The 16,253-nt window shown below is 46.0% G+C and overlaps 1 protein-coding gene across 2 annotated transcripts; it reads left to right on the plus strand.

The window, feature by feature from the left end:
• The first annotated feature begins 962 nt into the window (after positions 1-962).
• Positions 963-6,333, plus strand: GCC1 (GRIP and coiled-coil domain containing 1). Of its 2 annotated transcripts, XM_060304989.1 has the most exons (3): positions 963-2,362; positions 3,531-4,859; positions 4,898-6,333. In XM_060304989.1, the coding sequence occupies exons 1-2, from the start codon at positions 1,331-1,333 to the stop codon at positions 4,824-4,826; spliced, it is 2,328 nt and encodes a 775-aa protein (XP_060160972.1). In that variant the 5' UTR covers positions 963-1,330; the 3' UTR covers positions 4,827-4,859; positions 4,898-6,333. The 2 variants fall into 2 exon arrangements, with proteins under 2 accessions (XP_060160972.1, XP_030709554.1); XM_030853694.2 differs by having other exon boundaries at positions 3,531-6,333.
• Positions 6,334-16,253: the final 9,920 nt, after the last annotated feature.

Genomic DNA, 16,253 nt, shown 5'->3' on the forward strand with positions numbered 1-16,253 from the left:
GAGTCCTTGCATTTTTTTCCCTCTGCCTGGAATGTTTGTTTCCCTCATCTCTAGTTAGATAGGCAATCAGTACTCATCCTTCAAATCCCAAAGTATTTCCACTGAGAGCCTTCTCTGTCTCCCCTAGACAGGTCTCCCTCCTCTTAACTTCTGTACCACTTTGAATATACTGCTGTTTGCACGTCTGCTTCCTCTCTAGATGTGGTCTCCTTGAGGGCAGGACCTTGTTTCTTCATGGTGATCATCTGGCACAGCATTTGGTTATGTTGAGACTCAGACTGATCCAGATAGGATTCTAAACTTACTGGCTGTGTGACCTTGGGCGTGTTACTTAGCTTCTCTGTGCCTCATGTTTCCCTATCTGTAAAATAGTGCTAATAATACCCACTCAGCAGAATTACTGTAAAGACTAAATAGCAAAACTCCTGTGAAGCTTCTGAAATATAGTTGGCACTTAGGATGGACATCATGGCTATATATAGTCATCTATATATATTGGTTTAATGAACTCAGCAGAACTCAGGAAGGATGCTAATAATTATACTGTACACCTACTAGGTGCCAAATACTGTCCTAGAAAGGGTTGTCATTTTCGTGGTCCGAAAGGGAGTCTTAATTGTTGCTCTTTAGGGACACAAATGCACTGAGCCCCCAAACAGTGGGGTCGTGTGGCTCACCTGGGTCTTTGGTAAGGACACAGTGCGACGTCACCCCCGTCCCTCGCTGATCGTAGCGCTAGGGCAAGATCAGGCGCCCTCACCAAACCAGCATTACTTCCGTGTACTCGACTTTGCTTGCTCTGCTCTGGTGGAGAGTGACCGACTCGTGGCCCAGCGGGGCTCGCAACAGGCGGCTTCCCACCCTTCGACTGAAGTAGCTCCGCCCACCTCGCGCCCACGGGGGGCGGGGCCTGAGGCGTCGTGCTGTCGTCACTTCCAGTGGCCCCGGAAGCGCGGTTGTCTAACCGCTAGAGTTAGGAAGTCGGAATGGGGCTACGCTCAGCTTGAAGCTTTGGCCGGGGGGGCTGGCCGGTGTTGCTGTGGCCCGGGCGAGCTGGGAGCGCGGAGCGGCTTTTGGGACAGTGCGGGCGAGCCCTGGCAGTGTGCTCCTCTCGTGCCAGCGTCGCTCCGCCATAGGACCCGCCCCTGCCCTGCTGCCTGGGACCTGGCGGGCGCTTCTGTCAGGCTGCCCCGCTGCCCTGCATCCGGTCACGAATAGCTGTGAGGAGCGGGTGTGCGGCCTTAGGGACAACTCTCTCCCCGCCAGCGTCTTCGTGACCCTCTCCCAGGCTGTCCGAACACTGACGTGGAACAACCCGTTCTGAACCCTCATGGAGAAGTTTGGGATGAATTTCGGGGGCGGCCCAAGCAAGAAGGACCTGCTGGAGACCATTGAGACCCAGAAGAAGCAGCTCCTCCAGTACCAGGCACGTCTCAAGGATGTAGTCCGCGCCTATAAAAGTCTGCTGAAAGAGAAAGAGGCGCTGGAGGCCAGCATTAAGGTGCTGTCGGTATCCCACGAGGCGGATGTGGGCCTTGCAGGTGTCCATCCTCAAGGCCTCACCTTTCCTGACTCTGTGGATGACCTATGCTCCACTCACAGCGAGGATAGCACTGGGACCGCCACCAGCTTAGAGACTGCGGCCAGTCTCACCAGCACCAAGGGTGAGTTTGGGGTAGAAGATGACAGACTGGCCCGTGGACCACCACCTCTAAAGTCCGAAGAGGCCAGTGGATCGGAGAGCGGCGTTAGCAGTAGTAGTGGGGATGGACCGTCTGGGAGTGGGGAGGTGGACAAACGACTGCACCAGCTGAAGACTCAGTTGGCGACTTTGACCAGCTCTTTGGCTACAGTCACCCAGGAGAAGTCCCGCATGGAAGCTTCTTACCTGGCTGACAAAAAGAAGATGAAACAGGACTTAGATAATGCCAGTAAAAAAGCAGAGGAGGAGAGGGGCCGGCTGGAGGGAGAATTGAAGGGGCTGCAGGAGCAGATAGCAGAAACCAAAGCCCGACTTATCACGCAGCAGCACGATCGGGCCCAAGAGCAGAGTGACCATGCCTTGATGCTGCGTGAGCTCCAGAAGCTGCTGCAGGAGGAGAGGACTCAGCGCCAGGACTTGGAGCTTCGATTGGAAGAGACCCGAGAAGCTCTGGCTGGGCGGGCCTATGCAGCAGGTCAGATGGAAGGGTTTGAACTGCAAACCAAGCAGCTGACCCGTGAGGTAGAGGAGCTGAAAGGTGAGCTGCAGGCTCTTCGAGATGAGAAGAATCGGCCTGACCCCCGGCTGCAGGAGCTTCAGGAAGAGGCCGCCTGCCTTAAAAGCCATTTCCAGGCTCAGCTGCAGCAGGAAATGAGGAAGGTAATTATCTTCATCTCCTTCAAACATTAGTCATTTAACCTGAAATGGGGAAATATTAGGGCTTTTTTTCCTCTTTTGATAGTTAGAACTAAGTGGCTGCACTATCAATTTTATTTTTAAATTATTTATTTATTCTTTATTTTTGGTTGCATTGGGTCTTTGTTGCTGTGCGCGGGCTTTCTCTAGTTGCGGCCAGTGGGGGCTACTCTTCGTTGCGGTGCGCAGGCTTCTCATTGCGGTGGCTTCTCTTGTTGTAGAGCATGGGCTCTAGGTGCGCGGGCTTCAGTAGTTGTGGCTCACAGGCTTAGTTGCTCCGCGGCATGTGGGATCTTCCCGGACCAGGGCTCGAACCCGTGTCCCCTGCATTGGCAGGCAGGTTCTTAACCACTGTGCCACCAGGGAAACCCTGCACTGTCGATTTTTGATGCTATTCAAAAAGTTTCATTTGTGAGTCCTGGGAAATCCTTTTCTGTGTGGTGTTGACAGTATCCACAGAGTGTGCTTCCAATAGGATGTGGAGTTTCTGAGTGTAGGCTGGGTTGGAGCCAGACAGCTCTGAGCATCTGGGCATTGGCATCTTCCCAGCTGTGCTCTGTGAAGCACTGTAGTGGCGGCTGTGCAGTGAAAGGTGGAGTGTATGCTTGTAGGAATATGCCTATATATAGGTAACAGTGTATTCCTATAGGTAGTGTGGCTGAAGGGGGCAAAGGGAATTTTCTCAGAAGAAATAACCTGTTGTATTGCTTGCAGTCAACATTTGCCTTGTGTGGAAAGGTATGCTATTTTACAGCGCCACCTTTCAGTATGGGGAGAGATCCAAGTCAATTTTGAACTTCCAGGAATATTGGAAGTGGAAAAGAATGTCATATGGTTAAGAGCACACTTCACATGTGAGGTTGGCGTATGAGAACAGAGCGCAGAAACGCTAAAGCCGAACAACAGCAGATCTACAGAGGTTCTTAATGTTGTTTGGTGTAATGTGTGTCTGGGAGCAGGTTACAGGAGCTTGGGTTAGCTCCCAAACGAACAGAAAAATTCCCAGTTCCCATTTTTGCCAGGCCACCTCCGTCCCGTAACCCTGTTGCTCCCCTCTCTTGCTTTCTCAAAGTTTGCCATCGGGCCTTGTGGCTTTTCTGGATGCATCTCCACCTGTTCCCTTGTTTTCCAGACAGCCGTCGCCGAAGATCAGCTACGACAGCAATCGCAGTTGGAAGAGCAGAGGGTGGCGGCCCTGGAGAATCAAATATCTGAGGTGTCGGAACTGCTGGGCACCTATGAGAAAGCCAAGCAGAAGGACCAGCTGGCCATCCAGAAGCTGAAGGAGCGCATTCTTCAGCTGGACCTGGAGAACAAGACACTGGCACTAGCAGCCTCTAGCCGGTCCCCTCTGGACAGCCATGGAGAGGAGTCCAGTCTGGATGTCAATGTCCTGAAGGACAAGATGGAGAAGCTGAAGAGGCTGCTTCAGGTTGCGGCCAGGAAGAGCCAGGTGACCTTGGATGTGGAGAAGCTCTGCAACCTGGAGATAATGCCCAGCTCAGAGGCTGCCGACGGGGAGAAGGCCAGTGCACTCTACTACCAGCAGGAGCTGAAACAGCTGAAGGAGGAGTTTGAGAGGTACAAGATGCGGGCCCAGGTCGTCCTCAAGAGCAAGAACGTCAAAGACGGGAACCTGGGCAAGGAGCTGGAGGAAGCCCGGGAGCAGCTGGCGGAGCTGAAAGAGAAGTACATCTCGCTGCGGCTGTCCTGCGAGGAGCTCGACTGCCAGCACCAGCAGGAGGCTGAGGGCTGGAAGCAGGAGCTGGCCCGGCTGCAGCACATCCACCGGCAGGAACTGGAGCGGAGCCAGCTGGACTTCAGGGACCGCACGCTGAAACTGGAGGAGGAGCTGCACAAGCAGCGGGACCGGGCCCTGGCCGTGCTGGCCGAGAAGGACCTGGAGCTGGAGCAGCTGCGTTCTGTGGCCTTGTCCTCTGGGCTGCCGGGACGCAGAAGCCCTGTGGGCAGTGTGGGCCCTGGGGATCCAGCGGACACATCTGCTCCGGACAGCCTGACCCAAGCCCTGCAGCTAGCTGCGGCCAATGAGCCCACTTTCTTCCTTTACGCCGAGCAGTTGGCCCGCAAGGAGGTGGAGATCACGTCTCTGAGGAAGCAGAAGCACAGGCTGGAGGGGGAGGTGCATCAGCTGCAGGATCGGCTGCTGGAGGAGGGGGAGCGGCATCGGGAGGAGGTGGGAGCCCTGCAGAGCCACATTGCAAAGAACATCAGGGACCAGAGTCGGGAGGGAGCCAACCTGGAGTACCTCAAGAACATCATCTACCGCTTCCTAACCTTGCCGGACACCGTGGGCCGCCAGCAGACGCTCACCGCCATCCTCACCATCTTGCACTTCAGTCCGGAGGAGAAACAAGTGATCATGCGGCTCCCAGCCGGTGGTAGTTGGTGGCCTTCTGGCAAGAGATGATGCCATTTTCACTGACTCCTCAATTTTCTGTGCCTCTTCTGTGAGAAGGGGCAGGCTCTGGTTTCTCCTGCCTCTTCTCTTACATTATCATTTATTTCTTCACTGTGTTGACATGGGAGGAATCCTCAGTGTGGGTTGGGATTTTCTGCCAAATGCCATTAATGCCATTTTATCCTTGGGCCCTAGAGGTACTAAAAGTGTTGGGACAGCATCTTCTGGTGGTGTGTGTGAGGGGAAGCGGGGGGAGAGGTTAGGACTCAGAGGTGCAAAAGTTGGGGAAGTGAGAGTCTTTTAAAATAAGGTGTTTTTGGTTTTAATATCATACTCCTAGTGCAGAGCTAGGAGTACATATGACTCCCAAGGGAGTTCAGTTAATTTCTAAACATGCACAAGGACCAGCTATTTACTCCATCTCATCAAAATCTTGAATCTGGTCAACTGCTGCCCCAATTCTCTGGGGACACAAATTCAGGCTGGAGAGGAACCAGGAAGATTGAAATAGTGACAGATTGTCCCCTACTCCAAACGGCCAAGGAATAGTGAACTTGGGAAGTTCATCTTGGAACTGGGAAGCTTGGAATACTTAGGGCTAGGTATGACCTAATCAATCTGGACAAAACACACCACTTGTGACCATCCTAGAGAGAACCCTGAGCACCAGTTGGATCTTAGGGATTTCCTGAGTGACCTGCTTTTGGCCTGGATAGGGTTCTAGGCCCCTCACATTTGTCCCTGCCTTAACCTGTCTGCCCAGGGTTGGCCTGAGATTGTGAGTGAATGACTTTGCTAGCTTTCCCTCAATGTTGAACTTCCATTAAGAAAAAAATTCTACCTTCTTACAGAGAGGGGTCTGATCAGGAAGCTCTGATCCTGCCTGGATATAAGGAGTTAGCTCAGAGATTTACACCCTTCCCCCCCAAGCTGTTTCTGCCTTTGTAGGGGCAGGGAAGAGGAAGAAGATCTGCTGCAGAGGATTCCAGAAGGATGCTATGACCCTCACAGGAAAATGGTGGGAATTCAGCTGAGGCCGGGCTGGGGTACTTGCCGCTCCGTGGATAGCATTCTGGCTAAATCTCCACGTCCCTGCAGCCAGGGTGTTCATGCATTACTGTCACCAGAGTACTTTGCCCGCTCACTTAGGGAGGTCATAGAGTTTCAGTCCGAAAGCGTCGTCTTCCCACACATGTTACTACTAAATGAGGAGCTCAGAAAAGTTGGGTTCAAACAGTATCACTTCCCTATTCTTTGCTTTCCCCCATCTGCTCTCGCTGGTTGTAAAGATCTTTGGATCCTAAAGACCAGTGCTTTGCCACTGACTGGGCTGATGTGTATCTTTCTGTTATTTCATCATAGTAGTCTGTTTTGTGAGGGTTTGGGGGTGCAGAGACTGTGATTAAATGTTCTGATTGGGAGGCTGGGTGACCTGGACTGTTTACAGTAAGCAGACTTAGCGGAACAGAAGTGATGTGTTCAAATGATAATAACAATAACCACGGAATCATTAAACCTGACCAACTTGACCTGTGTGCTTCCTTAATGGTATATATATATACACACACACACACACACACACACATATATATATATATATATATATAGAGAGAGAGAGACATAAATGGAGTGTGAATGTAAATGGCAAATGAAAAGGATGTAAGAAATATTTCATCATATTAATCCATGAGCTTGAATCTAGGGAGGAATACCTCAATGCTTTAACTGCCTCAATTACAGCCCAAATTTCTTAGCCTGGAATTGTGTATGAGTGTTTGTGTATAGGCAACTACACTGGAAAAAGCCTTCTCATGGGTTTAGTGGGTGAGATTGAAACTTCCATAATTACTGCTTTAAACTCGATTTTATTTATTTATTTTTTGAAATTAATTTATTTTTGGCTGCGTTGGGTCTTCGTTGCTTTGCACGGGCTTTCTTTAGTTGCGGCGAGCGGGAGCTACTCTTTGTTGTGGTGCGCGGGCTTCTCATTGCGGTGGCTTCTTGTTGCGGAGTACGGGCTCTAGGCGCGTGGGCTTCAGTAGTTGTGACACACGGGTTTAGTTGCTCTGTGGCATGTGGGATCTTCCTGGACCAGGGCTCGAACCCATGTGCCCTGCATTGGCAGGCAGGTTCTTAACCACTGTGCCACCAGGGAAGCCCTGCTTTAAACTTTAGAAGTAATCTGCTTATGAATGCTTTATTATACTTCAAACCAGGATTCATGGTATTCTGGAAAAGTTTCTCAGGATATCAAGCTGAACTAAATGATGATGATGATGATCATGATGGTGGTGGTGGTGGTGGTGGTTATCATCTCTTAATTTTCTTACCTGGTCCCCTTAAATATAGGATATAATATGATTGTTGTTATTCCTAGGCGGTTTTGGACAGAATAGAAAGATCCATAGTCACAGCTGCTTTCTTAGGACTAATAATTCTGTGCTTTTGACTTTTGAGGAGATATTAAACGAGCAAAGAAGCAAGGCAGTTTCAGATTAATAATTTTAAGTATTGATATACATAAGGCTGTGCGAATGCGCCCAACTGAAAGGAAAAGACTTGGTCCCTTCCTACCCTTAAGGACACAAGTTCCCTCCCCTTTCCCCCAGATAAGTTTTCCAGTTATTTGACTAGTATTCCTGTTGTAGATACTCTAAGAAAGGAAAGGAGAGAGAGAGAGAAAGAATTTAGATGAGACACAAAGAAAAAAAATTATAGTTTATTACAAGATACTGAATATCTTGAATATAGTTCCCTGTGCTGTAGAGCAGGACCTTGTTGTTTATTTTATATATAGTAGTTTGTATCTGCTAATCCCAAACTGCTAATTTATCCCTCACCCCCTTCCCCTTTGGTAATCATAAGTTTGTTTTCTGTGTCTGTGAGTCTGTTTCTGTTTTATAAATAAGTTCATTTGTATCATTTTTTAGATTCTACATGTAAGTGATACCATATTTGTTTTTCTCTGACTTCACTTAGTATGATAATCTCTAGGTCCATGCATGATGCTACAAATGGCATTATTTCATTCTTTTTTTATGGCTGAGTAGTAGTCCATTCTATGTATGTATGTATGTATATATATATATATATATATGTATATACCACATCTTCTTTATCCATTCATCTGTCAGTGGACATTTAGGTTGTTTCCATGTCTTGGCTATCATAAATAGTGCTGCAGTGAACATTGGGGTACATGTATCTTTTCAAATTACAGTTTTCTCTAGATATATGCCCAGGCGTGGGATTGCTGGATCATATGGCAACTCTATTTTTAGTTTTTTGAGGAACCTCCATACTGTTCTTCATAGTGGCTACACCAATTTACATTCCCACCAACAGTATATGAGGGTTCCCTTTTCTCCACACCCTCTCCAGCCTTTATTATTTGTAGACTTTTTGATGATGGCCATTCTGACTGGTGTGAGGTGATACCTCACTGTAGTTTTTGTTTGCATTTTTCTAAATAATTAGCAATGTTGAATATCTTTTCATGTACCTATTGGCCATCTGTATGTCTTTTTTGGAGAAATGTCTATTCAGGTCTTCTGACCATTTTTTGATTGGGTTGTTTGTTTTTTGTTATTGAGTTATATGAGCTGTCTGTATATTTTGGAAATTAAGCCGTTTGTTGCATCATTTACAAATATTTTCTCCCAGTCCATAGGTTGTCTTTTTGTTTCTTTTATGGTTTCCTTTGCTGTGAAAAAGCTTATAAGTTTGATTAGGACCCATTTGTTTATTTTTGTTTTTATTTCTGTTGTCTTGGGATACTGACCTAAGAAAACATTGCTGCGATTTATGCCAGAGAATGTTTTGCCTATGTTCTCTTCTAGGAGTTTTGTGGTGTCATGTCTTATATTTAAGTCTTTAAGCCACTTTTTACTTTTGTGTTTGGTGAGAGGGTATGTTCTAACTTCATTGATTTACATGTGGCTGTCCAGCTTTCCCAGCACCACTTGCTGAAGAGACTGTCTTTTCTCCATTGTATATTCTTGCCTCCTTTGTCAAAGATTAATTGACCGTAGGTGCGTGGGTTTCTGGGCTCTCTATCATGTTCCACTGATCCATACGTCTGTTTTTGTGCCAGTACCTCTCTGTTTTGATTACCGCAGCTTTATAGTATTGTCTGAAGTCTGGGAGGGTTATGCTTCCAGCTTTGTTCTTTTTCCTCAGGATTGCTTTGGCAATTCTGGTCTTTTGTGGTTCCATATAAATTTTAGGATTATTTAGAACTGGGATCATTTTAACTAAATGAGAGGAGGATATCAGCTCTTACTATACTGTGTTCCAATAATAACCTCCAGTAAAGCTGGGGAAACAGCTTTGGGAATTGGAAATAGAACTGTAATGAATTGGTCACCTTACCCAACCTTCAACCACCTCTACTCTCTCCCCTCCACTCTCTTCCTCTGCCTCTCCCAGGCAGCCTGGCTTACTGGGATTGATGGTTTTTGGAGCAAGGAACTAGATTCAGATATTTTGGGCTAAAATCTCAGTCCAATCTCCTGACAACTGTATAACCTTGATTAATTACTTAATCTCTCTGAATTTAATTTTCTTATAATGGGAATAATGATAGCTATTTCAGGGTTATATTCTCAGGTTATAAAGAAATTAAGTACAGAAAGAACCAGCACAGTATCTGAAACAAAGTAGGTGCTAAACCACATTAGTTTTTTTCCCCAAGAATTGGCAGAATTGGAAGTTAGACTGAGCTTTTCTTGATTTCTTAGCCACAAATGTTTCCATAAACAAAAGGAAAAATGACTGTCTTTTATCAAGTGCTTGCTCTGAAGTGGACTGCGTTATTTTACTTAATCCTCACAGCAGTCTTGTGAAGCATATCTATTTTGCAAATGAGGAAATGGAGACTTGGCAGGATGAATTGCCCAAGGCCCAGAGCCAGGGATGGTAGAACCTGGATTCGAACCCATTTATCTGAACTGAGCGGCCCAGCTCTTTCTGCCGTCTATGCCACCAGAGGGCAAAGTGGAATCCTGAGGACACGGTGCTTGCCCAGGAGTTCAGGCGGCTGTGTTTCTGGCCTGGGCTGGGGAGGAAGGAGTCCTTGTCCAGGTGGTCCTCTCTTCAGTGGCAACAAACTGCCTTATAATTTCTCTGAAGCCTCATTTCTTCGTAACAGCAGAAAAACAGCAGAGCTCTTTCACACTGAAAGTTCTGAAATGGACTCGTTGTTACCGCTCGGTTTTATGTGAGTTTGAGTAGTAACAGCCTGTTTTTTCCTGGGACCCGGATCTCTGAATAACCTAAATATCAAAGCTTCTGAGAAACCCACAGGTCAGGGAACCCAGAAAAGTGAAGGTCACCTGCAAGCTAGTGACCCTCATGGGTAAACCCTGTCCGTTGACTTCAGCAAGGAGACCATCTCTGGTTCAGTGTAAATTTGTCCATCCCTATGGGCTGCCGCTGAGGGACCACACTGTCTTTCTTATTTGAGAGAATGAATCTAAAGGCTGATACCACTTTACTTGAACATGAGTTTTTTAATGCAAATCACATGCAAATTTTTTATTAGCTGAGACTGTGCTGTCCATACAGTCAAAATATTTTGGGGGTTAATATTTAGAGTAGGGTCCATTGTCTTTCCTTTAGTTCAACAGCTATCAGGTTTTAAAAATGAAGCCTCAGCCTGGGGAATTTCCTGCCCCTTTGGGTGGATATCTTTGCTCTGGCATCCTGTATAGTCCACTGGGATATCTGCCCAACTTGGAGCCTTAGCCAGCTGAGAGGAGCTTTGAAGGAGTCTGGAAGCCAAGCTTGTTTGTGTTGGTTTTGAACACTTACATTGTATCACCTGGTTGGATTACATTTCCCAAACCTGGGATCCTTAGGCACACTGTTTCCTCCACCTTCAAAATCCACCCCCCAACCCTATCCTAGCCATGTGCAGTATGGTCCTATCCTTTCAGACTCAGCTGAAACATCACTCCATCCATGCTGATTTTTCCGATACCCAGGGACGCTCCGGTACTTCCCTGAGGTCCTTTAGCACTTTGTTCATACAACCTTGGGCACAGTCATTTCTTGTACTTTCATTTTAAATTTACTTCTTGTCTCTTTGACTACTCTATAAACCTCTCATGGTCATGTCCCAGGCCTCATTCATCTTTGCACGCTCAGGACTTTTCATAATTTGGCACATACTAAATGTTCAATAAACAGCTGAATGAATGAACAAGAGACTGAAAATACCAATCTTGTACATTCAGAGTGAGAGATTTAATTTTTTGCTAGTGTTGCTTTCTCCCACGGTGCTGTTTACCTGCTAGTTGTCTCTTCGGCCATTTTAGTGGCTGTGCTGTTTCTCTCGGTCTCTGGGAATATGACTAGAATTGAGTTTAGGTAAATTAGCTTCCTTTGGTTGTTAGAGGATTTGGGGAGTTCTCTTTAGAGCTATGAGGAAGAAGGCTGAGAAAAGGAGGATATAGGATGTGGCGAGTGCTCTGAGGCTCAGGTGCTGAGCCAAACTTTGGGCCTGAGGTCTTGCTCCTGATGAGGACCCCTGCAGGAAGCTTCTGGCAGCGTGTCCCTGTATTTAAGAGACCCCTGTACTTGAGGGGTATGTAGAACAGGCATTGCCATTCCCTTATCTCTCAAGGGGATTAGGGACTTCCTTTTCTTCTGTCGTCATATCCTTTTATGGTTGTGGCAAAGTTCTTGTAAATGAAACTTTCTCTGCTGCCTAGGTTTAGTCAGGAACAAAAAAAGTTGATTTCTTTCTGTGAGTTGACACTTGGTCCTTCAGACCGGCACCTAACTTCTGGAGAGGGAGTAACCAAGATAATGCTTGTCTGGAAGGAGGTAAGAGTCGAGAGTGGCACTATCTTTCTTTCTCTTTAGCATCTTCCCAGGGAGCTTTCCGGGAACCTCTTCAGCACCTTGGTCAGCACTTGTGCATGGCTCATGGTCAGTGAGTCAGCCAGCCCCATGGGTACAGAAGGAAACAGAATTTTCGACAATTTGTGAACCATGATTTGGAGACACCTGGGGCCAAAATCGTTCACATTAGCAATCCCTGGTCATTCAGCCATCAGATGATTCAGGCCGTATCTGGATGCTGTACAAACCACAGAGGTGACTCTTGGGATCTTTCCCAAGTTATGGTGGCAGACTTGGCCAAGAAGCTGGATCAGAGGCTGATCCAGCACCTAGCATGGGTTCACTAACCACCTCTGTCTCCTCTCTCCATTTCAGACCTGTTGCTCCTCCAATAAAAATGATTCCTGCCTTGAAGTTGCTTAGAGTCTGTTGGGGTTCATATAGCATGTTTATCCAAACTGCAATAGCAGGAGGACTCTGTACACCAAGAGTGGGTTGGTCAATGGATGATGATGGTGAAGAGTCAGGGAGTGATCCAGAGTGATGAGGGAAGGCTTCAGGATATGAGCCTGGCCATGAGTGATGATCTGCCCTTCTTTGGTGGCTTAGGTGGGGAAGTGCATCCCACACAGGATGAAAGCATGGACCAAAGGCCTGGACTGTGCAAGTCCATCAGAGCATTTATGGAATCACAGAATGTTCAGTCCGTAAGGGATATTGGAGCTTGCTTGGTATGCTGCTCCCTTAAGAGAAGAGGAAACCAAGACCCACACAGGACAAATTGGCTCTATCACAGGTTGTGGCTTAAGAGTGAAGTAGAGGCTCTCGTCCAGAGTAGTGGCTGATGGGTAGCGGCTGGGTGGCAGGCAGAGTGGGGCATCGGGTGCACGGTGGGTTCAGGCAGTGTGGGTCTGGGTGAGCACAGCAGCAGCCGACACTGAGGACAGGGGGCAGTGAGACCTGCAGGCAGCAGCTCTACTGGTGTCTGAGGCTGAGTCTTCCCTCTCTTCTCCGGCTCCTGCTCTGGGCCTCTTAAAGAGATGCAAGAAGGGAAAAGGGAGAGATCCAGGAGGATGATGCTATTGGTTCAGCTGACTAAGGGTAACTTACCCAGTAACTCCCACCCATGAGTGTTTATGGACCTAAATTTTAACCCACTTGTAGGTGAAGTCTGCAACGTGGAGGTTATATCACTGTTTATTCATCAGTTCAGCACACACATAGTGAACTTTTACTCTATCCCAGGCACTTTGCTCGGCATTCAAAATATACTCAATGTTTAGCACAGGATATAGGTTCAGAGTTGAATGATTATAATTCGGTGTGGCAAGTGCTGTAATGGAGGGGTAGAAGGGGAAGACAGGACGTTGAACTCAGTCTGCAAAGAATCAAAGAACTAAAGTGAAGGTGACACTTCAATTGAGCTTTGCAAGACTAAGACAACTGGCATTATCCACATGGACAGACAGTGGTGGTGAGAGTGGGCTTGGGGGCAAGTGGTAGATATAGGAGATTAGCTCATTCAGTGTCCTTCTAATCCCCTTTTGATTCAATCTTCCTGAACTGCAGAGATGAAAAAGCTAAAAATGATGTTTGTCAGTTTCTTTTGCAACTAGGATTCCAGAGGTACTTGAGGCTCCATCTGAGATTGGAGCTAGGAACGGACTGAGTGGGTGGCATGCAAAGTTTCTGTTTTTCTGGCCTGGCTGTAACAGAAACATGGCTCCAGAGCCAGCAGCTGCTGTGTCTTCCTGTTGCCCAGATCCTGGCAAAGGGGGTTTGACTTCCAGCTTCCAACCTGAGCAGCTGGGAGGGACACGGTGCTCAGCTTAGAGAAGAAAGAAGATGACTTCAGGGAGAAGAGTAGAAGAAAATATCAATGTTAATGTAAATATAGCCATGCAAATAAAAACTTCTTTTTTAAGTCAGAGGTTATTCAGAAAAGTAAAACACTTCTGTATTCACGGGTTATCACAGTAGGTGCATAATTTAAGAATTAAAATGCAGAGCTCTCAAACTTTCCATTATCCAAGTCATCTCAAATTATGTTAACTGCTCCCACTCGTTAGTTAGAGGCCCCCTCGACTGTCATAGAGTTTGGGACCTCAGGAGCACAGTGTGGAGTAGAGATGAAGATTTGGGAGTCTGCGGCGTGACACAGGCACTAGTGTGCGTGCGATTACTCGGGGGATGTGTAGACTTTGGAGAGAAGTGGGCCAGGGGTGGCACCCACCCCCTTTAAAAAGATCTTTTTCGAAATAACCTCATATTTACTGAACAGTTTCTGGAACAGTACAGAGAACAATCATACCCTTTACCCAGACTCGTCTATTGTTCACCTTGTGTTCCACTAGCTTTATCCATTGCTCTCTCTATGTATGCATATATATTTTTTCTGGACCATCTGAGGGTAAATTGCATGCATCATGGCACTTTACCTTTTACCAGTGACTATTTCCTAAGATGTTCTCTTACGTAACTACAATATAGTAACAATCTTCAGTAAATTTTAACGTCCATACAATTCTATAATCAAATCCATCATCAGCATTCCAATTTGTCAACTAACGCAATAATATCCTTTATAGGATTTCCCCCACTCTAGTATAGGATCCTCTCTAGGATCACATATTGCCTTTAGTTGTCATGTCTCTAATGTCCTTTAATTTGGAATAGTTCCTTACCTTTTACTGTCCTTTATGACAGTGACATTTTAAGAGAATACAGCCCTCCCCCACTTTTTAAAATAGAAGAGTCCTCATTTTGAGTTTGACGTTTCTTCCCAATTAGACTAAGGTTATGCATTCCCTGCCAGAATGTTGTATCCGTGATGTGATTGTTGAATGAAAGAAAATTGTACAACGTAAGAGCTATGAGTTTAAATTTTATTCAGGGTCTTACTGAGGACTGTAGCCTGGGAGAGAGTCTCACAGTAGCTCTCAGGAGACTTCTCTAAAGGGGTAGGGGAGGAGCCAGTATGTTTATGATTTTTGGCTAGGGAGTCCATGCAATCAAGCGTACACCTTGGTAAAAGGTTACTGCTAGTCACAAGGAAAAGATACATCAGTTAATGATTTTAATGCTTTACCATGCATGGGAAGATCCAAGAATCTGGGTTCATTAAGGTTCTTCCTGAGATAAACATCTATCTAAGGGGCCTATTTTCCCGAAGCACAGAGCACCTCATCCTGTTTTTCATCCTGAATTCCTCCCAGGGTACACTGTTGGTCAGCGACTGCAGTGGCTAATGACTTAATCCTTGTACAACTGGATGGTGAGCAACATTCTTTGTTTTACATGCTCTTCTCAGGGTATCACTCCCAGAGGCAAATTATCATTTGCTCCTCATTGGTGATGTTAATTTTGATACTCAGACAAGGTGTCTGATTTCTTAACTGTATAGTTAATATTTTATTTTGCTACTAATAAACAATCTATGGGGAGATACTCTAAGTCCATGCAGATATCCTGGTTCTTTTCAAAATTTTCCCCCTAAATTTAAGATCAACTGATGATAATCCAACCTTTGCTATGATGGTTGAAAAATAATGATTTTTCAACTCCAGCACTGTTGCCGCATTTATCTTTTGGTCCTTGGCATTTTCTAAGCAAGAGCCCTGCCTTCTCCATCACTTATTTAACATTTATTTATCTATTTATTATTAGACTGATGGATTCCTATTTTTCAATGGTTTATTATTCACTATTTTACTTAATTGTTTTGGCTCAAATTTCCCCAGATTGGTAAGAGCCCCTTCAAACTCCCATGTTCTTGTGACATGGTCCCATCATTTTTTGGAGTACTTCCTTACTTTCTGGCTGGAAAACATGTTTTTGGCTCATCTTATGGTTTCTGTGCCCTAGTCCTGGAATCAACTATTTCTCTGGGGATGCCTGGTTCTTTTTTGTGGAGGCTGGTATTAGAAACCAATATCTGGGAGCTATGCGAGCTCATTGCTACTGGGGTGTCTTTGCTTCTAGGTCCTTACAGCAGACAGACTTAGAAAATATTATGTATTGTATATACATGTATACATACATGTGTGCACATGTAGCTATTCATGCATAAATACACACTTTAAAAATTCCAAATTTGGGGACTGCCCTGGTGGCGCAGTGGATAACTCTGCGCTCCCAATGCAGGGGGCCCAGGTTCAATCCCTGGTCAGGGAACTAGATCCCACATGCATGCTGCAACTAAGAGTTTGCATGCCGCAACTCAGGAGCCCGCCTGCCACAACTAAGACCCAATGCAACCAAATAAATAAATATTTAAAAAAGATAACTCAAAATGGATCATAGACCGAAAATGTAAAAACACAAAAACTGCAAAAAAAAAAAAAATTGCAAGTTTGCACCAATATCTCTATTCCAATCCCTTTCCACTCAGTTTTTCCCTACCATCTCCTATCCCATATATGTTTCTTCTACAGCAAGAACACAAGGATGGAGCCCTTTAGTATTTCATTAATGTTAAATGTTTCTTTAACATTTAAAAGGTGGCAGAATAAAAGAGCACACAGAGACAGATGAGGAACAACCAGAAAAGAAGTGGAAAACTAGCAGAGAAGGTGTCAAAGAATTCAAAGG

Source organism: Globicephala melas, chromosome 9 (genome assembly GCF_963455315.2).
Source record: "Globicephala melas chromosome 9, mGloMel1.2, whole genome shotgun sequence".
In the NCBI taxonomy this organism is placed as follows: Eukaryota; Metazoa; Chordata; class Mammalia; order Artiodactyla; family Delphinidae; genus Globicephala; species Globicephala melas.

Coding starts and splice junctions, on each gene's coding strand:
- GCC1 (XM_030853694.2), top strand. CDS start 1,331: ATGGAGAAGTTTGGGATGAATTTCGGGGGCGGCCCAAGCAAGAAGGAC. Junction 2,363..3,530: donor TGCAGCAGGAAATGAGGAAG/GTAATTATCTTC, acceptor CTTGTTTTCCAG/ACAGCCGTCGCCGAAGATCA.